Consider the following 21,219-nt stretch of genomic DNA (forward strand, 5'->3'; position numbering starts at 1 on the left):
AAATGCAGATGAAATAAGAAGTAGGTAATCTGCTCCACTTCTTCCCTGACAATTTGGAATGCCAAAGAATTTTCAGTGTGTAAAGAAATGACAATGGTTTTATACATTTATGTTGGAACCCTGGTTACAGGGTTACCAGTCTGAAAGCTCTTCTGACTTTCAAAAGCTGTCTAATTATCATTGTTGAGATTAAGGTTGGCCCATTCTATTGGGTTGAAAGTTATACCAGAAAACAAGGTTATTTCTGAATATATAATAAACCCACAAATGATTTCTTTGATGAGAAAGTCCTTAAATGGTTCATTTTAAAGGACCATAATAGGGATGTGGGGGAATACACTTCTTCAACTCCTTTCCTTGGGTCATGTTCATGGTTGGTAACATTTAATTTTATACTGAAGGAATAATTTCTAAGAGAAGTTTGTTTATGGCATCAACTGTTCTAGGCATTCAGGACAGGCCATCTTCTCCATGGATACTTCAAGCAGAATAAGAAGATAATTTAAGAAGCAGAAAATGCATAAACTTGCCTTTTCAAATCAAAGAATCAAGATTTTTAGTACTGCTTTCTGAGAAACATCCTTACAACACTAAAAAATAATTGTACCTTAGTATGGATTGAATTACTTGAATTCAATTATTCTTATTATTCAATTATATTATTATTGTTGAATTACTTGAACTTGCATATAAATCATACTGTTTTAATGCCATTATGAGTGTTAATTGTATTATTTACAGAGTAAATATTTAAGAGGTAGATTCTATAATTTTTGTTACCAGTATGGAATGTGTACTTTGAAATGAGTAAAAAATCCTTGAGTACCTAAGACGTTTAGCATCTTGTGACTCATTCTGCACACGTTAGTCAATTCTTAAGTATTAACCTGTGGGATTTCCAATTCCAGATAGACATCCTCTGATTACTCCTAGTCAGCTGCTTTTTACCACCTAGTTAGTATGAGCTTGCACAAGGAATTCGTCGGTTTTAACATTAGCTTAAGCAAAACAATTTGAGAAAACTCATAATACAACCAATTATATAACATACTGCAAAGTCAATTTTGCATTATCTATATCACTGCTCCCTTTCCTTGTTTGAAATACAACTGAAAATTTTAATCATCCCCAAAGCCAAATTTAAAATTGCACATAAAAACAAAGTACTGTAGTTAAATATTAGGGGGGATAGGCAAACATTTTAACAAAATTTAGATATTCAACACTCAGCACTAATATGCTACCAATACAACAAAACCAAGTGTGGCAAAACTTTTGACAACTTCATGGGATGATTAAAACTGCTAGAGATTAGTTTTTCTAATTTATAAACTCACTAACCAGTGAAATTACATGGTTACAGTTTTTAAGTTAAAGATGGATTGGAGAGTGAATTTTGTACTCCCACAAGTGATGTCCATTCTCATAGACATATATACAGCTGCCAACAAAATACAGCACTGCTGGTCAGTCAGTGGAAATTCTGACCAAAGCTTAAAAATGTTGCCAAGATGAAACAAAATTGACTCTCAAATACTAAGACACTGGACTTGAAAATTTTTTTCTTGGTTGTCACTCGGGTCTTTCTGAAGTACAGCTGGCATCTGCTTTTGATGTCATAAGAGTTGATGTCATAAGGTTGATTTTTAATTATTCCATAATATATGACACTAAAGAAAGCAAATATTTAGCAGAACCACACACTGGTTCTTCTGGGACACAACCCAAGTTAAAATAAACAAATCTATCAATTTGTTATTGAATCACTTATTGACAGATAAATATCATTTAATTTATGGTGGTTAGTCTAATAAAACATAAATCCTCCAAATGGCCCTACAATGCTAACTCTAAATCTCACCTAATGATTCAAAGAAGAGTAAATAAAATTTGGAACCACTAGTAAACCCAAATCATCAATGGCAACACATTGTACCTAGAAAATACATAATAAAATTCATAGTTAAATAGTAGAATCTAATATACTCTATTAAGGAAGTTCTTAAAAATTCCTACTTATAAGGTATCAAAGCAAAATCAAGATGATGCCTGAAAAACAGCCAAAAAAAACCTAAAGCAAAAACAAACAACAAAAACAAAATAGAAACAAGTAAAACCTCCAAACAAGAGGAAAAAGTTGGAAATTTTTGATTTTGGTAAAACAAATGAAGACCAAAGGCTTTGAACTTCAAGGTCTGAGACCTGACACCCAGTCTCTTGTTCGAAGTACCTGAATAGTGTCCTTTAACACTGAAACAAAAATAGTTGAAAGGCAGTTTCTTCTTTATTTTTTGTTATATTATCTAAGTTGAAAATGATGTTTATTTTCCTAGAAAAACCAGAGATATTTTTATAGCCAAAAATCCCATATAAAGGGTGAAATTTCCAGCTTACTAGAGTTTTATATGTGCAAGTCCTACCTCAAAAACATGAACCATATGAAAACCTTTCAGGTTTATTTAAAACAATAATTAAAATGATGATGATGATAATCATCATCAATATTATAACTTCTGCTAAATAAATGTTTAGAGTATTCCCTGAGCCCCTTAAAGGAGATAAGTGGAATTTACCAAATACCTATCTTAAGGACCAATCTGACTAATGTTTTATACCAACATAGTCTGCTTCATATGCTGACTTGCTCATTCCCACCTCAAAAGAAGTGAATTTACCTTAAAGACTACTGATTTAAAGAAAATTCCTTTACAATTTCTGCCATCATGGATATCTTAAATATCAAGAACAGCAGTTTTTCAGTTTGAGAAAAATCTGTCTTATCATAAGGTAACAAACAGTAATTATATCATCCACACTGTAACCCATTTAAAATAGACTTCACTTAAACTACACTCACAATATGAAATCAAGACTCAGTAGTCTTGAAAATTTAACAACCTTCTTAGCTAGAAGGGGCAACGTAATGAAAGCAATAGTTAGTGCATATATACTCATTTCATCTTAAAAAAAAAAGAATGTTTAATCAATGACTTTAAAGAACAAGAATGAGTAATAGAAATCCAGCACTTGTGGTAGATAGCATCAATTTGTGGCAGTCAAAGTTTGCCATGGGGTTAGTTTAACTAGGTTTAGGAGTAAAAGGAAAAATGAGATGCACACATCACAAAACAATATAATGTAAACTATCTGTATAGTTTCAACAAATGAGGAGATTTAATCAATGGAAATATGCTAGGAATTTGAATTTTTTACTTCTTCTCAAGTTAGTTGTATTTTGATAAGCAATTTCTAAATCACATCATAAAATTTGTTGCACAAAAATATAGAAAAACATTTAAAGGGTAAAAAAATATTGTTTTAAGTTAGTCAGACTGTTAAGATATACCAAAAGTCTGTGCTCTAAGAACACTTAAAAAAAAAAAATGAACAAACCTGTATGGGAGAGGATTTTAGTAAACAAAGCCTATGTTGGTATATACACAATTACATGAAAATTAAAGATTATGGTATACTTTGGATAGTGTTATATATTTTGCCAGGTTCTCCTAAGAATAACAAGTGCATTCTTTCTCTCTAGAAATTGGAAGTTGCACTTCTGCACATAGTGAAGATATCACAGAAGAACTGGGCATTGTTAAGAGGTGGAGGGTGAAAGTTAAAATCACGTTATTCAAATTTTTGAAATCTAATTTCATCAACTCAGAATTAAGCAGAACTTTAGCTTTCCACAGTTATCACATGCAAACATATTTTGATACAGGCACAGATACTTATTTTTATTTGGGTAACAAAGGGTCTTCAAATTATACTAAAAAATAAATCCTAATTAATATCACTCCTGTAAAAAAATGAGCACACTTTCCACAAATGATTTATGTAAAAGAGAAGAAAATACACATAACTTTAATAATATCTTAAACTTTTTTATTCCCTACGGAAGACATAAATTTTGTCTTTCATTTTCTTTCGATTTTCTACAATATCCAACTTGTACCTGTAGTTAATACTGCTTTAGTCTGCTAAAGACATTAACTGATTGCTTTCCTAAATCTAAGGATTATATAGTTTAATATAAATATATATCACATATTTTTGTAAAATTTTGACAAAACCGAATAAGCATGCCTTATTTTAAGTCCATGCTCCTTCCACTACTTATAAAATCTGATTTAATGATCAAAAATCTTGGTTGTCACTGTTCGGTTACAACAGTCTCCCTCCTGAACTGCCACTCAATTTTTACATAATAACACGCAATAGTAAAACCAAAAAAATTATCTTAAACTTAGTTCTTCTTTTTGGTGCTATAAAATAATGTGAACTTTTAAAAATGAAACAAATACATCCAAAACTCAATACATTCAAATGAGCTGAGTTTCTTTTAAGGTGACAGTCACCTCAGAAGGCCACAGTCCCTTCTTCTAACTATCCTGCCATTGCTCAAGATACCTTTAAAACTCTTTTGGGATTGCCTTCACAGTCAGCTGCATACTTTCCATTATTGCCTCAAAGACAGATTTAATTTTTGGAAACTGTTAAGTCATTTAGTGCCAAATAATGGTTAAGGACAATCTAGCTTGATAATACTTAAAACAAAACAATGTGTTCTCATAAAGTTAACAGTGTGTGTGACAGATTAACTCTGAATGCAATTCTAAAAGAGCCAAACCAAAGAGGTTTTGGGCAATGGTAGACTGCTGGAATTAGGAAATAACCTTCAAGCACAATCACTAAGCAGGGTAACATTCATTTAGCTGTCTATGCTCTGACATATTTGTTTAAAGTGAACATTCTGAAAGTAAGAATTTGTTCCTTTAAAAAGGAATATCATTCTTAAAAAAATTTTTTATACCTTTAAAGCATTACTGTCAAAGTTCAGTACTATACAAGTGTTCTGTTAGAAACTAATCCTCCTTATTTTAACAATAAAGACTACTTTCAAAAACCTGAAAGTAAATAACCAACTTATTTGCCCCCAGGTTTTTAAAAATCATTCACTGAAGATAAAAGAATTTGAATTCTCTAAAGAACTAAAAAAGAAAACAAAAACCCCAAAATGTAATAAAAACACATCAAGAACCAAACTACAATTTCTGAGCTGCACTGTTTATTTTGCTGCTTGAAACCTAAGTGACAGTATGCCACTATAATTAAGGGGTTTCATCTAAACCTTTACTACACTGCAGGTACAGAAATATCTGGACACATTTTTGGAGAATTGACATTTTGCAAAATGCAGCAAACATTTTAGTTTATACATGAGAAAAGGAAGTGTTCAAAAGGGTATGCATTTCAAGTTATTGCAGGTTATTTGTGAGAATTTCTGCAGGTAAAACATGTTTAAATTTAACCAACAGTAGCGTGTCAGTGTATTTAAAATCATGACAAAAATCTTCTCTCTGGTCATGTTGCCCATGACAAATTACTATGATGTTGTATGTTTAGGGCAAGATGTCAATACAGCATAAATCCCATGGCATTTTGGTTTTCTTCTGGAGATTAAAGCTGTTTTTCTTGGGATAAATGCAGCAGCAAAACACAAACCAGTTGATCAAAAAAGCACTTCTGCCATAACTTCATTAATTTTCAGGACACATCAACCGACAGTAGTTTTGCCATTCCCAGTTCTTTTAAGGATTACATCTCTGCACTTTGCTTTAAGTATGTCTGTAAAAGCTTGTTCTCTGTTAAGCCAGTTTACTGACTACAGCCTGGTTGAGAGAATTTAATTGGTTGGTCCATTTATCTAGAGCAGTATATCGTGCACCACCCCTCTTCTGATGATCCAGTTCAAGGAGCTGGTTGACTTGATCAATTCGGCCATGAATAGTGCTGGAAAAAAATAAAAGAAGGTGTGTCTACAAATAATTTTCACTAAGCTAATCTTCTATACTGTCTTGTAAAATATCCACAACATCAAGAAGCACAAAAGAAAAAAACTACTGCCTAACATTAAATGAATGACCTCAGCACTAGTAAGCTAACACTCATTTCCTTATTCAAACACTAGGCAGAAACCAGCTTTCAGCTCTCTTTCATGAGTTTCACTGAAAGAACCAATAGGCATAGACTTACTCAGCTAATCAAGAACAAATGCCATTTGTGAAGCTTTCAGAAATAATTTCAAAACTATTATGTACCAAATAGTCTATACATAAAACCATGAAGAAATACTATTCATTAAATAACTCTCTAGCTGTATTATGGATCATATATTGAATGAGAAAATCTTCTGAAAATCCATTTAGAACTTTCCCAGAGATCATGTTTAATATGCTTATTTACTTATCAAAAACATCACACATATATACACATACATTTTTTATAACAGAAAATCACAACTAATGGGTGCTGTTTACAAAAATACAAGAACTCAACAGCTTCTTTTGTCACTACTATTCAAAACATGTCCTGAACATTTTGTGATAAAAAATAGCAAAGGACTTACTTATCCAGTATGCACTGCACCAGCAAGCTTTCCACATCAGCTACATCTATGTTTAACTCCTAAGATAAAAGACTCATTATAATTCTATCAACATATTTAAAGTCTTCGTGATTTTGCATAGTTATTCTGATTTTATATTTAATTCCACCACTTAAAGGAAAATCAATAAAGAGATTTTAAATAAATATTATCAATTCAAAATATCTTTGAGAACATAGGGTTGGTAAAGATAAAATTTTGTAACCTTTTGAAGTTATTCCCTTCCCACAATTTTAATGTTTGAGGTTAACCCTTCATCAGTCATGTATTTTAGCCACCACTTTCCTTCTACAATTTTCTCTTAGGCTGAAGGACTCTTGAAAAAGAAGTTTAATCACTTCCAATTTCTATATCTTAAAATGTTAACAGAGCTTTTCTGTTAACTCAATTTATGCCAATAAAAAAGTCACATTAAAATTAAAGCCTTTAAGCTATGCTTACTTTAAAAAATGTAGCGCTACAAAACGTAAAGTTAGTTGCTCCTTTAAATGCAAGACACACTGTATTTATAATTATAAATATTAAAATCTGTTCAGGGTGAGCCACAGTGGTTCAGTAGGTAGAGTTCTCGCCTGCCTTGCCAGAGACCTGGGTTCGATTCCCAATGCCTGCCCATGCAAAACAAAACAAAACAAAACAAAACAAAACCCAAAAATATCCATACTATACCTTAGAAATGAAGGGAATATGTATTCTTGTGTAAGGCTTAATTAACTTTATGAGCACTTGTGTTCTGATGTTTCGCAAAAGCTCTGGAAGAAAAGACAAAAATTAAAATAATACATTAGCATTTTGTTGATTCGTATGCTATTTTTATGAACATTATGTACTTTGAAATCATAGTAATTAACTATATTTACCATTTATCTCCTCAAAATATATTCTCAAGAAGAGCCAAAAAAATAACAATAAAAGAAAAAAGATAAAAACATATACACAAAAAAGAAACAAAATACATTCTTCTGATTGAAAGGACACAGGTGCTTAGATCTTAAAAATACTTGGATCCAACAGGTGTACAGTACAATTTGAGAATGCCTCTCTAGTAATTTTTTCTTGTTCCCACTTCCCTCATTTTGCTCATGCTCAGACTCCTAATATATCTTTTTGCCTTCTCAATAATACTCCACAGTCCATCATTTCCTTATATGTTAACATCTTTCATTGAGATGGTGTAATCTGGGAATGTCTAGAGTGTATAATGATAGTGACTAAATGTACTAATTTAAAAAATGTTTTTGCATGAGGAAGAACAAAGGAATATCATTACTGCAGGGTGCTGAAAATAGATGGTAATTAATATTTAAAAATTTCACCTTATGTGTAGGACTAAGGCAAAGAATGTTTATTTGGTACAAAATTTATATATTGACTAGTGCATTTCCTAATATAACTTATGTAGATAGTTTGATTGAATGCCGTGGGTACTTGGAATCTTGGGTAAGACATGAGATTTTGTTGGTTTGTCCAGAGTGATGCCCCGATGAATCTCAGAGTAACTGAATCAGTGAGTGGAAAAGTATTTGCAAAGTTCCCTTTGGGGAATGGTGAGAACAGGGAGAAATTCCACTTACCCAAGTTGAATTCTTGATATTCTCACAAGCAGTGTGGACAATAGGCTGAGCTCCCAGTCTTGGGGTTAGTTCACATGAAACTTACCCCACAAAAGATAGATCAAGCCTACTTAAAATTTAGGCCTAAGAGTCACCCCCAAGAGAGCCTCTTTTGTTGCTCAGATGTGGCCTCTCTCTCCAGCCAACACAACAAACAAACTCACCGCCCTCCCCCTGTCTACGTGGGACATGACTCCCAGGGGTGCAGACCTTTCTGGCAATGTGGGACAGAAATCCTAGAATGAGCTGAGACTCAGCATCAAGGGATTCAGAAAACCTTCTCAACCAAAAGGGGGAAGAGTGAAATGAGACAAAGTGTCAATGGCTGAGAGATTCCAAACAGAGTCGAGAGGTTATCCCGGAGGTTACTCTTACGCATTAACTAGATATCACCTTGTTATTCAAGATGTAATGGAGAGGCTGGAGGGAACTGCCTGAAAATGTAGAGCTGTATTCCAGTAGCCATGTTTCTTGATGATGATTGAATAATGATATAGCTTTCACAGTGTGACTGTGTGATTGTGAAAATCTTGTATCTGATGCTCCTTTTATCTACCTTGTCAACAGATGAGTAGAACATATGGAATAAAAATAAGTAATAGGGGGAACAAATGTTAAAATAAATTTAGTTTGAAATGCTAGTGATCAATGAAAGAGAGGGGTAGGGGTATGGTATATATAATTTTTTTTTCTGTTTTCGTTTTATTTCTTTTTCTGAATTGATGCAAATGTTCTAAGAAATGATGAATATGCAACTATGTGATATTTTGAGTTACTGATTATATATGTAGAATGGAATGATCATATGTTAATGTTTTTGCTTGTAGTTAAATTTTGTTTTAATTAATAAATTAATTAAAAAAAAAGTTAACATCTTTCAAGAAGCTCTGGTTTAAACCAGCCAAGTTCCCTGCTCTGTAAGTTCTCTCAGAACCTAGATTATATTTTATATAATACTTTCACAACCCCTTCCTACTTCCCTCTCCCCAGTTTCTTCATGTAGAAGTGTTTTGTTGTTGTTGCTATTTACTAGATGGGAGAAGACTTCTATGTTTTTCTATATTCAAAGTGCATATAAAAACCTTAAAAATGTCTGTTGAATGAAAGAGAATGGAAGGTGGGGAAAAGAATATTTCTTCCAAAGTATTCTTCAGATTTTTCTGATGCACTTGGAATTTAAATGTTTGAATGAGTTGTTCAAAATTGTCATATAAAAATCTTCAAATAACTCCATAATAGGAGGGAGTACTGGGGCGATAAGAGGCCCCAGAACAAAGGGATGATTTTCAAAGCTTTCATAAACTCTAAAAACTAACTTTGAGCAACAGTATCAGTAATAAATATCAGGGTGGTGTGACGGTGGCTCAGTGGTAAGAATTCTTGCCCGCTGAGCCAGAGACCCGGATTTGATTCCCGAAGTCTGCCCATGCAAAAAAAATAAAAAATTAAAAAATTAATAATAATAAAAAACATCAACAATATTTAAATTAGAATAAAAAAGTAAGAGGGACAGCCACCTTAAGTGAAATGGACATCATTTATGCTACTGATTATAGTAATGTGTAACTGGCTCATGATTTTCTTTAAAACAGCTTTATAATGAAGTATTCTACTCCAATGGAATATCCTATTCCATGACAGTATTTAGAAACCTTTTCATATTTTGCAATAAACAAAGGAACGATGGCTAATTCCATGCAGCATGAAGGGGTTTTATTTGACTGTGGCAAAGAAAATAATAGAATTTATTTAGTAGAAAGTACATACCTTCAATATGTTCCCTTATGAAAGGATCATCCATGATGTTGCTATGATTTGTTTTCAGAATCTTTTCAAATTCAGTGATGTCGTTATTCTGATAGGCACTGACAGGAAAAGAAAAGTACAAATTTTGTTAAACATGAAGTCAGGTATTAAATTAGATAATCCAAAGATCCTGTTTATCAATTTTTATATGCAGAAATCTAAGTTACATTACAATTTCTCTAATTTATATGAAGAAAGAAGTCATGGAAATCTGTTAAACACACATATTTCTGCAAATAAGGAACTTCCTTTTTAATGCATTTGGCTTTTTAAAGGAAAGAAGAGAAATAAATCTTTTGGGGTTATCTACATATTTATATGCAACTAATTAAAATAATCTCAAAATCTTAGTTTTATTAAGAGTTGACAGTATAACTAATGTTTGATGTTTTCAAATTTAATTGTGCAAATTAAATTCTTAATGACAGAAACCAGGTTCAGGTATAATACAGTATGGAGAAGTGTGGCCTTGTCTTTTAATAAAGTATATACTCTCTGAAGGCTATTAAAAAAAATGCAGCTTCCTAAATTTTATCTTCTAGAAAGCTACCGGCAACTGCCAAAACTTTTCAAAGGGAACATCTGATTTTCAAGTATCTCTAGCCACTGAACTATTCAATGGAAACATCAGTGGCAGAATGTGCCAAATGTACAAACACAAGTGGATTTTGATGGAATACTCTGCTGCAGAAGGCCAAAGGCTGATTTATATTCACAATTCTCTAAAGTGTCTACTATTTACTCTTGAAATCAATTCTGTAAGGCACTATTGGGATTACTAAAGGTGCTGAGAAGGAAGAAGCCAACCTTCTGGATATGGCACCACTGTCTGCTTTATATGTAAGACATATCATCAGCCATTCTGCGCGCCCTCTGCTGTGCTTCCATCTGTTGGGCCGTAATGTAACTTCATGTTAGGGGCAGGTGATTCAAGTGCTTCAACAGGAATTATTTTCCTCTAGTCTGCTGGCAACTGACTAGGAAGATAAAATTAGGAAGCATTATTTTCTTACCTATCCCAAATACATTATTGTAATATACTATGGGAGGATATATTCAAGCAGTGAAAACATTTGCATACACATATATTTTAACTAACAATCACTCTTCCACTACTTCAGTGGTTTTCTTTTCCTTTTTTCGCATTGGCAGGCACCAAGAATTGAATTCAGGTCTCCGGCATGGCAGGCAAGAACTCTGCCTGCTGAGGCACTGCGGCCCGCCCCAGTGGGTTTCTTTTTAAAATCTTATACAAAATTGTGGGCCATCAAGGGCCACTTGTTTGGGTCAAAATTTACCATTAAAAGAAGTTTCTGAGTTCCAGTATAGAGGCTTCACTGGAGTAATTAAAAAGTATATAAATATAGCTATAACTTTTTGAAAGATCTGACAAATCAGTCTTATATTTAACCAATTAATTTAGATAAAATATTTAATCTAGGGTGAAGTTTTTCCTCAATATTTATCCTCAAAAAGTTTAAACTACTGCTTAGCAATTTAATTTTATAAACAATTTTTTAAAAAGTATTATGAAGTTAATCTCTAATCAAATCAAATGTAGATGGAATAAACTGAAATGAAGATAGAAAAGTTTTGATAACTAATATCTATTTAATTCAACAAATATATTAAAACCAACAAAAAGCAAAAAATATACAAGAAATTTGTTAATGTAGCGATTTCGAGTTCCCAGTCTGCCTAAAATAAACCAATTCCTACTTTTCACAGTTAAAACTAAGATTTCCTTTAAAATATAGACAAATCTTAATAACCCTTCTTGACCAAAAGGGGGAAGAGAAATGAAACAGAATGAAGTTTCAGTGGTTGAGAGATTTTTAAATAGAGTTGCGAGGTCATTCTGGAGGTTGTTCTTATGCATTATATAGATAATCCTATATTAGTTTTTAGTGTACCAGAATAGCTAGAAGGAGATACCTGAAACTATTTTAACTGTATTCCAGTAGCCTTGTTTCTTGAAGATGATTGCATAACTATATAGCTTTTACAGTGTAACCATGTGACTGTGAAAACCTTGTGGCTGACACTTTACCCATGTATGGGCAGATGAACAAAAAAATAAGGACATAAAAATAAATAAATAATGGGGTGGGATAAGGAGTATGGGATGCTTTGGTTGTTCTTTCTTATTTTTTTCTTATACGTATTTTTTTTTAAGTAATGAAAATGTTCAAAAATTGATTATGGTGATGAATGCACAATTATATGATGATACTGTGAACTACTGATTATACACTTTGGATGACTATATCTTATGTGAAGATATCTCGATAAAATTGCATTAAAAAAGCTTAATAACTTAAAAAAGTCACAGCCTAATAAAAACAAAGTTAGTAACATATACAGGAATTTAAACATTTTATACATATATATATACATGTAAAATTTATACATACATAAAATTTTTATGTAGCTGATTCTTGTTTTTCATAGTTTATAGTCTACCAATACTTTTTTATAATTGAAAAAGCCTACTAAGAGACTATTTGGTCATGTAAATTATATACAAATATTTCCAAATAACCTGCCTTATGTCTTTATACTCTTCCCATTTTGGTAAACTAGGCTTGTTCAACTTAAAACAAGGACTTGAAACTTGTACTTGTACTTTTCCACTAAGAAAGCCCATTAAAGCCTAGGGCTCCACTTCTTCCTGGCCTTCCTCATGGCATGGAATAAGGTCTTTTTTTTTTTAACATGGGCAGGCACCAGGAATTGAACCCAGGTGTCCGGCATGGCAGGTGAGGACTCTGCCTGCTGAGCTACCATGGCTCGCCCAAAATAAAGCTTTTCTTGCCCACTGATTTCTATTGAAAAAAATAGGCCTTTTTCTCTGAGCTTTTTGTTTGGTTCTGTCTACTAAACTATTTTAATATTAATTTATTATGGTGGGTTCTTTAGTTGTAACCATCATTATCTACATCTTCATCCATAGAAGCCTTCAATAAATCATTTAGTTTCTCACCAGTATGACCCCTCTGCTCCCCTACTCCCATCTGAAAATAACTTGGGATATATATTTTTAAAATATTTTCATTCTGCCACTGAGAAAATACATGACTAAGTAAAGAAATATGTTTATGCAATAATTTTGTGGTACTGAAAGTTCTTAGTTTATGTGGACCAATTCATAATCTCATTTTGGATCAAGGCAGGTAGAAACAGTGAACATTGTGAAAGAATGCTTTAAAACATCTAAATCAATTTTCCGCAGAAAAAGAATATACAAACACAAACACACAAGGACAGTAACACAAACAGCAGATACTTCACAAAATCTTGTGACTAACAGAAACAGCAAAATAAATGACTTCAGAAGATAAACATTTCCAATTCTAATATATTTCAAACCAAAATACAAAGGAATGCTGAATATTAATTGGATTTTGAAAAGTTTTTTGTCTCCATATATATAAACAAAAAATATATGCATATATGTGCATGTGTGTGTATTCTTTGTGAACTGCTTCAAGGAAATTTACCTTAACTGAAATATAAAATCTTACCTTACTAAATTTGTCATTGCTAGAATTTCCGGATCATTTTTGTACGGCTTGGCCTAAACACAGTAAAAAAATATTAACTATTATATGTACAAAGAATAAAAGTTATTACCATAAATGATAACTGATAAGCACACACATACCTCCTGTGAGTCAAATGGATTTATTCCAGATTTCATTAGCATATTTGCTAAGACCAAATATTTTAAGCAAGTAGTTCGTCTGGGACTCCCTGATTCATCATAATTCTTGAATGCTTCAAAAAAATCAGTGTGCGCCTTTTCAAATTCACCTTCTCTCAAGTGCATTTTACCACCACATTCTGTGAGGAATAAAGCATGAGAAATGAGAAGACTTTTCAGCTCTGTAGTAACAAGAAGACTGCTACTTTATAAAGGCCAAATGCAAATTATTTTATGTGACTTTCTATCTTTTAATTCTATAACCTGAATAGAACCGGACCCAGGTACATACCTCTGATCAAATCAATTTACTATTAATAATATCTTCACCTTTTGTAAATTTTATAAGGCAAAAAAATCTATCCTAATTTCTTTCTAGGATTACATCATTTCATTGATTTTAATACTTTACCATTTGTTTTCAGTAAAACAGAAACAACCTTAATAGTCATTAATCATATGCAATATCTTGATATCTTCCCCTTTCACGCCCCACCCTGTGGAAACCAAACTTGCCTCTGATGACTCCCATGATCAGTGGATGAGGGATAGCAGACTTGATGTGAAGTGACTGTTCATAGAGTGCTTTAAGTTTTTTGTTATTTTTCTGTGCTGTATACATTTGGATTTCCAAAGCATATATTTCTAATAACTGTGTACCTTTTTTCAGGTCATCTTCTCCATCATCAGTCTAGGAAAGCAAATTCTTCAGTCAAGATAGAATTTAGAGACAACCTTATTTACTAAATAAACTGAAAGGCAGACAGTATTATAGACTTTTATTATAAATAGCATATTTAAAGTCAGTTGAATGGAAATTAAAATTTATTTCCATTGAAAAAATATTTTAAGTTGATACAGTGGTCCAACAAAACTGATTAACCCACAACATAAAATGAGAGAGAACACTATCATGTCATTTTTATTTGCATTAGCCTGGGAAGCTTACATTTATAGTATTATTTCTGGGTGAGAATGCATTACAAATCTTAATAGGGATCTAGAGCACTAAGAACACCACATTTAGTGGCTAAAAAGAAATCCCTTTTTCTTTTTATATCCTTTCTACTTCCTAGACATTGGATAAGGAAAAAGTGGTTAAGCCTTTTTCGATATGTATAAAATGAAGCAATGTTTATGCTGTTACCTAGGATATTATTTATGATCTACCTCAAACCTTCAAAAACACTTCAGACCCACTTATTCAGTCAAAAAGCATTTTCTGAGTGCTTTCCATGTGCCAGGCACTGTATCTATCTTTGGGAAATACAAAGCTACATAAGCCAAAGTTTCTAGTTTCAAAAAGTTCAGTCTAGTAGAAAACCAATTACAAATGCTACAAATACAAATGATAATTATTCCATCTGAAGCATGAAGCAAGTGTCTAGGAGAACAGAAGAGAAAGAGACTAACTCTCCCAGAGTCTGTCAATGAAATCACAGAGGTGACGACATTTGAGCTTGGCTCTGAAAAATGACTAATAGTCCACAAAATACAGGTCATGAAAAAGCATACAGTCAGCAGTAAGACATTCACAAATATCCAGCACTGACATACATTGCCAAAATGTGTTGTTATTTATAAGGATTTTGAGTTAAAACCTGTTATAGTTATTTGCTAATGACTCACAACTAGACTAAATTATATGATATAGAATGTAAACTGAACAGCCAGATCATCATGCATCTCTGCACTCCCTGAACATATTACATCAAAATAATATGTGCAATAATACTGTTTACAATCCAGATAGCATTTTACTTATATCCCTAAAGAAACAACTTTCTTCCTTTTCACACTCCTATGTGAAACTTAAAGATCCTCCTCCATTCAAAAATGTCTTGTCTACCATTTCCATTTCACAATGAACTGAACCAATAGTTGCTTATGAGTCAGACTAAAGTTTTGCAAGGAAGTGGAGCTAAGAAACAATTTAAGACTAATCTGCTTTATAAAGCAAAACCATAAAATGAAAATATCTGCAAGTGATTCGTTCAGACCAGTTTACTTTTCAACTTTTCCCTATTTGCAGAAATGACATATAATTAAAATAGCACATGGTATTACAAGAACTTTAAAATATTTATAACAATATTTCTACATGAAATTTAAATTACTATCAAATAATGTATCTGATCTAGACAAAAAAAGGAAATATAAAATTACAGCTTGCTGTTTTAAAAGTTACAAAACTGTGCCATCCGGTCTACATAGTCATTCAAATTTAAATTAATTAAACTAATAAAATGTAATATTCAGTTTCTCAGTCATACTAACCCACATTTCAAGTGCCTCATAGTCATATATAGTGAGTGATACATATTGGTAGCAGAGATACAGAAATTTCCAGCACTACATGAAGTTCTATTGGACAGTGCTGCTATAGAAGACTCATGTATTATAAATTCAAATGTAAGTAACTTTATCATACATGTTGACGTTATCCTTGCTATATTTCCATAGAATGTATAACTAAACAGGAAAGGATTACTCTTAATAAGTATTAAAAAAATATAAGTATTGATATTTGCCTTATTCCCTAAAGGAGAAGGATTAAAATGAAAAGAAAAGTAATACTCAGAAAAAAATTAGCATTTTTGAACTTATTTTTCCAAATTTTACTTTTGGGATGATGCCTGCACAAAACACCCCTACACGATATTTTGAATACAATTACTTCTTATGTTTCTTTATTACAAAGAACAAAATATTTAAAAAAATAAGAGAATGCTACCTGGCAGGACTGATGCAATTGGCGTAAAATTTTTTGAAGTTTTCCATATTCCTCTCGTTCTAAATATAATTTTCCAAGCTGTAAAAAAGTAAACTTATTAAAATCAAAAGATTTCAAAAGGAAAAGGTGTGCATCTTTAGGAGAATTTATTAAGGACACCCCACCCATTCTTCAAAAGAAAAAAAATGTAACTGTAATTGTTACCTTTGTGTTTGTCTTAAACCACAGTCTATCATTCTTAGCATCTTTCAAAGCTTCCAGTGTTGTTTCATAGAATTCCTGCAGTAAATCCATCTGACATAAAAAATCAGAATTCTATAATTGTAAACAGCAAATTTGTACCTGTTAATAAATTTGAGCAAACTAAAAAGTGCATCTTTGAACTTTAATATATATAAGATACACAATCTGCATCATACCGAATATCTTCTACAGTCCACAAAATTAACACAATGTATGCACAATACATACCATATTTACAAAAGATAAGTGCCAAGATCTGCTTTTATGAGTTTTTTAAAAAAATAACTCAGAAAACACCTTCCCATAAAACTACTGGCATAAGTTTGTCCTTCCCAATTTAACAATTTCTTTTATACTAACAGAAGTAAATGATGTGCACAGAGTTTTACTATGCCATCAATACTGCACGTATTTTTCATTTAACCTTTACTTAGTGCCTACTATGAGGCAAATACTAAGCAAGCTGCTGAAGGAAAAAGGGAACAAGAGCTCTCCCCCCAAATACTACAAATGCGACAAATCAATTTAGTGGACTGTACACCTTTTAAGGTTAACCTTGGAGCTGGGTAGTGAGGAGAAGTCTAGTATACTTTTAGCTGTGCCTAACCACCATTAATTCATCAATCTGAATGTCATTTTTCATGGAAGTCACTTCTTTTGCATTATGATAAGGTTTCCCAACCCTCCTCTCCACTTTTGGCTGTGCTTTTGCTTGCATATGCTGGTTCTCTAGATCTCTACTTAATAGGATCAAGAGGTAAGAAAGCCATGAGAGCAGCAAAGCACGAAACTTTCAAGAAAGGTTGTCTATTTATTCTTGACTGCTAGTGGTATACTGAAGAAGTTGAGTGTCACCCACCATCTACTCTTACTTTCAATCACCCACCATCTATTCTTACTCTCAAAAGACAAAAGCTTACATATGATAGCATGCAATCTTTAGGTTTTAAAATCACTTAATTTCTCCCCTATCCAATCCCTGGCATAACATTTATAAAGGAGGTAGTAAAAATATTAGATAACACTTGTTTGCAAAATTCAGAAAATATTTTCTGATGTTAAAAAAAAAAAAGAGCCCCCATTATATTTGAGAAGTAAAAATAAATGGTCTCAGGGAATAAAAATGACATTTAATAGTAAAGACAGGGAATGAAAGAGGCTGATTATGAGATGAACATTTTATTAATGAGTATAAAAGTATTAACTATTTTAAGAAATACTAAATTATATAGGAATACTTCTTGGACTCTGAGTAAGAAAGCTGAAATTTACGACTATTTGATTAAAAGAACATGAACAAACAATTCAATTAAAAATTATCTCAGCAAAAACATTAAATATGAGTATTGCTTTTCTTAATAACCAAAATCGAAAAGAATGAAAACACTATCACTTCCAATGCCCATTTTAGTTTCTTTCATCATCAGGCCCTCCTTTCATCATCCATTTGCCCACTCATTCATTCTAGAGGCAATTATTCATCACCCAACAAGTTAAGCCAAGTACTAAGGACATGAATACAGGCGCTTCACCTCTAGGATCTTAATCTAAGTAAATCTATACACAAATAATTTGTGATTCAAATTGTTAAGTATTTAACAACTCAGATTGGATAGTTGAAGTGATGATAGTATTTATTAAAAGGAATTGTGACAGTAACTATATTGGAGTCCTGAGCAAAAGTTATTTGTACATATTTTAGTATCTGAAGATATTATGTAGAGAGAGTAAGCAAGAGTATTACCTTTACTATCACATAATTAGTACTATAATCAAGAAAACAGTACTTACTACTTTTTAAAAGCATACTAATAACTAGTATAATTGCTTAAATATAGCCTCTAGGCTTCTCTCTCTCTCTCTTTTTTTTTTTTTTTTAAGAAAAAAAGCCCTCAGTATAAGCAATGAACCATTAATAAGTACCAAGAGGAAAAAAACTGAATCTAACCTGTTTAGAAGTGGAGATATAATCAAGAATAGAATTAATGGATTTTTCAGAATAATTTCTTGTTACTGCACTCCGAATATAGGTCAATAGTTGTTTATATCTGTTCATCATTTCTGGAAAGTTTGTCTGTGAGGGGAGAAAAATTAAAATGTTAAAATAAATTATTAGATGCACGTTTATGTACTAAAATATATGCATGTGATTAAGATTTTAGCACATATTACATAACTGAAAAATAATGTTTTATATTAAGAGGAAATACATATGCTAGGAATACTATAAACGTTTTATTTTAAATTTGAAATGATGAGTCTACTCGGACATATGAATCAGAATTATGAAGTTAGCCTCTCAAAAAAAAGTTCAACTTACAGATTTTCCAAATTTTAGATATTTCTTATTACATAACACATTTATTTATATCATTAAAAACTATTAAAAAGAGTCACTGACCCCAAAATACAAAATTCAAAGGCAAAGGATAGGTATTAAAAAAATTCCAACTTTTAAAATCCTTTTGAGGCAAGAATGCTTGCCTGCCATGCCAGAGGTCCCGGGTTCGATTCCCAGTGCCTGCCCCCGTGTAAAAAAAAAAAAAAAAAAAAAAAAGCTTTTGATACCAGCTACGCATATATAAATTATGTCCTTTCCTAATGATTTACCCTTAGTCCAGGAAGCTCTGTACCAATAGCTACATACTTTCTTTCTCCTTATTAATGGATGGCTCTACATAAAATCTGAAATCTCTTCATCAAGCCCAGGTACTCATCCCGCTGTAAAGAAAAATCCTCTCTGCTAAGGCTCTACGTTGCTATTAGTCTAATGTTGCTATTTCTTGCAGGACTGTTTGTGGTATTCAGGGTTATTACAGGAAACATGAAAAATTCAAAGTGATAAAGCACTATTAGAGAAATCTCTAGTAGTTACCTATTCAATTTTTTTTTTTTACTGAATATAATTGCTGGAGTCAGAATTACAAAGCAGGCTAAATATGGAAATATCAATAGAACTGTTTTAGAGAATGAGATATAATGAAATGACATCTGCTGCCATCAGGTTTTTACCTACATAATTTATTTCATTATTAGTTTAATTCCCCTGAAAACAAATCTTACCAACTTAAAGTTAATCTTAATCATTTGTTTCAGTGCTTTAAATCCCCATTCTCCTTTTTCACCTTCAAGTTCCAAAACCTAAACAAAAGAAGAAAATTTTAGTCCAACTTAATGCTACTACATTATTTTCTAATGACACATAGCATCTAGGTTTTGAATTAATTTTACATCATATATTTTGCCCCAAGAATTCTACCATTTCTCAGTTTCAGTTTAAAAAGCTTAAAAAATGCTACTTAAAATATTTAAGGATAAGCAAGCTTGTTCTGAAGTTTCTTCATCAAAAAATTAAGAAAGACCTACTTAAGAACAATACAGTCTCTGTAGTACTCCCTACCTGCCCCATAACCTCTTAGTAATAATAACCCAAAAGTATATCAAGAAATCAAGCTATTTATAATAGTAAATAATAATAATAATAGTAAAAATACACCTATGTGATCTGTCCCCAAAAGAACAAACAGGATTGCAGTGATAATATCTATGGTCTATTACTTTGATTCATCCTTCTGCCAGCTTTTCAGGACAACAGGCCTGTTCCATAGATATCTTAACTGAAAAATATCAACAAGTTGATCCTTTTTATATATTTGCTTGTGCTACATAATGCAAACTTAAATTAGAGTATCCAAAACACATGTATGGGATAAAATCACTAGGGACATATTTAAGATATCATTTAAAAATTTTAGAACTTTAAAATACAGAGTCAATTGGAAAAGATATGAACCTTTTGGAAACTGCTTAATGCTGCTTTTGGGTCATCTTCTTTCAATGCTTTGGAATTATAGTACTGATTTTCCAAATCCACATTTGGTTCAGAGTTACTATCTTCAGAATATTCCTGTGTGTTGGAAAGAAAGAAAAATTAAAATGAAAATAAGAAACCTACAAACTGTATTGTAAAAAGTAAGTGCTGTTAATATGGAAAAACTATATGTTTATGAAACCAAACACCCGTGAATACATGGGTAAATGCTGCTACTTAACCATTTGTTTTAGTTTGCTAGCTGCCGGAATGCAACACACCCGAGACAGATTGGCTTTTAATAAAAGGGGATTTATTTTGTTAATTCTTCAGAGGAAAGGCAGCTAACTTTCCACTGAGGCTCTTTCTTACGTGGAAGGCACAGGATGGTCTCTGCTGGTCTTCTCTCCAGGCCCCTGGGTTCCAACAACTTTCCCCAGGGTGACTTCTTTCTCCATCTCCAAAGGCCTGGGCTGAGCTGCAAGTGCTGAGATGAGGAATGCCGAGCTGCTAGCTGTGCTATGTTGCGTTCTCTCATTTAAGCACCGGCCAATTAAGTCAAACTTCACTCATTGCAGCAGACACGCCTCCTAGCCAACTGCAGATGTAATTAGTAACAGATGAGGTTCACGTGCCATTGGCTTATGTCCGCAGCAACAAGACTAGGTACGCTCACCTGGCCAAGTTGACAACTGAATCTAACTAACACATGTCCACCCTTGGCAACTTGGCAACTTCAAGCATCACCTTAAACAGGTGCAAAAAATTATCTTCTTGCTGTGGACCTGTGAATCTCAAAACAAATTGTCTGGTGCTAAGATGCAAAGGAGGATATTCACAGGATATAGGTTTTCATTTCCA

At 32.4% G+C, this 21,219-nt stretch overlaps 1 protein-coding gene across 3 annotated transcripts in view; it reads right to left on the minus strand.

Moving 5' to 3' along the window:
- Positions 1-679: 679 nt before the first annotated feature.
- COPS2 (COP9 signalosome subunit 2) overlaps positions 680-21,219 on the minus strand; it is a 32,864-nt gene continuing 12,324 nt past the window's right edge. The window contains exons 2-13 of one of the 3 annotated variants that reach the window (XM_077127840.1): positions 20,341-20,454; positions 19,611-19,688; positions 18,496-18,621; positions 16,509-16,619; positions 16,305-16,382; positions 14,087-14,261; positions 13,532-13,710; positions 13,392-13,444; positions 9,829-9,926; positions 7,118-7,200; positions 6,410-6,468; positions 680-5,793 (exon numbers count right to left, since the gene is read on the minus strand). In XM_077127840.1, the coding sequence (XP_076983955.1) occupies positions 5,649-5,793; positions 6,410-6,468; positions 7,118-7,200; positions 9,829-9,926; positions 13,392-13,444; positions 13,532-13,710; positions 14,087-14,261; positions 16,305-16,382; positions 16,509-16,619; positions 18,496-18,621; positions 19,611-19,634 (1,131 nt within the window). In that variant the 5' untranslated portion in view covers positions 19,635-19,688; positions 20,341-20,454 and the 3' untranslated portion in view covers positions 680-5,648. The remainder of the gene's footprint in view (positions 5,794-6,409; positions 6,469-7,117; positions 7,201-9,828; positions 9,927-13,391; positions 13,445-13,531; positions 13,711-14,086; positions 14,262-16,304; positions 16,383-16,508; positions 16,620-18,495; positions 18,622-19,610; positions 19,689-20,340; positions 20,455-21,219) is intronic. The other 2 variants (XM_077127839.1, XM_077127838.1) reach the window with 2 other exon arrangements.

The sequence above is a fragment of the Tamandua tetradactyla genome, chromosome 14 (assembly GCF_023851605.1).
Source record: "Tamandua tetradactyla isolate mTamTet1 chromosome 14, mTamTet1.pri, whole genome shotgun sequence".
Classification (NCBI taxonomy): Eukaryota; Metazoa; Chordata; class Mammalia; order Pilosa; family Myrmecophagidae; genus Tamandua; species Tamandua tetradactyla.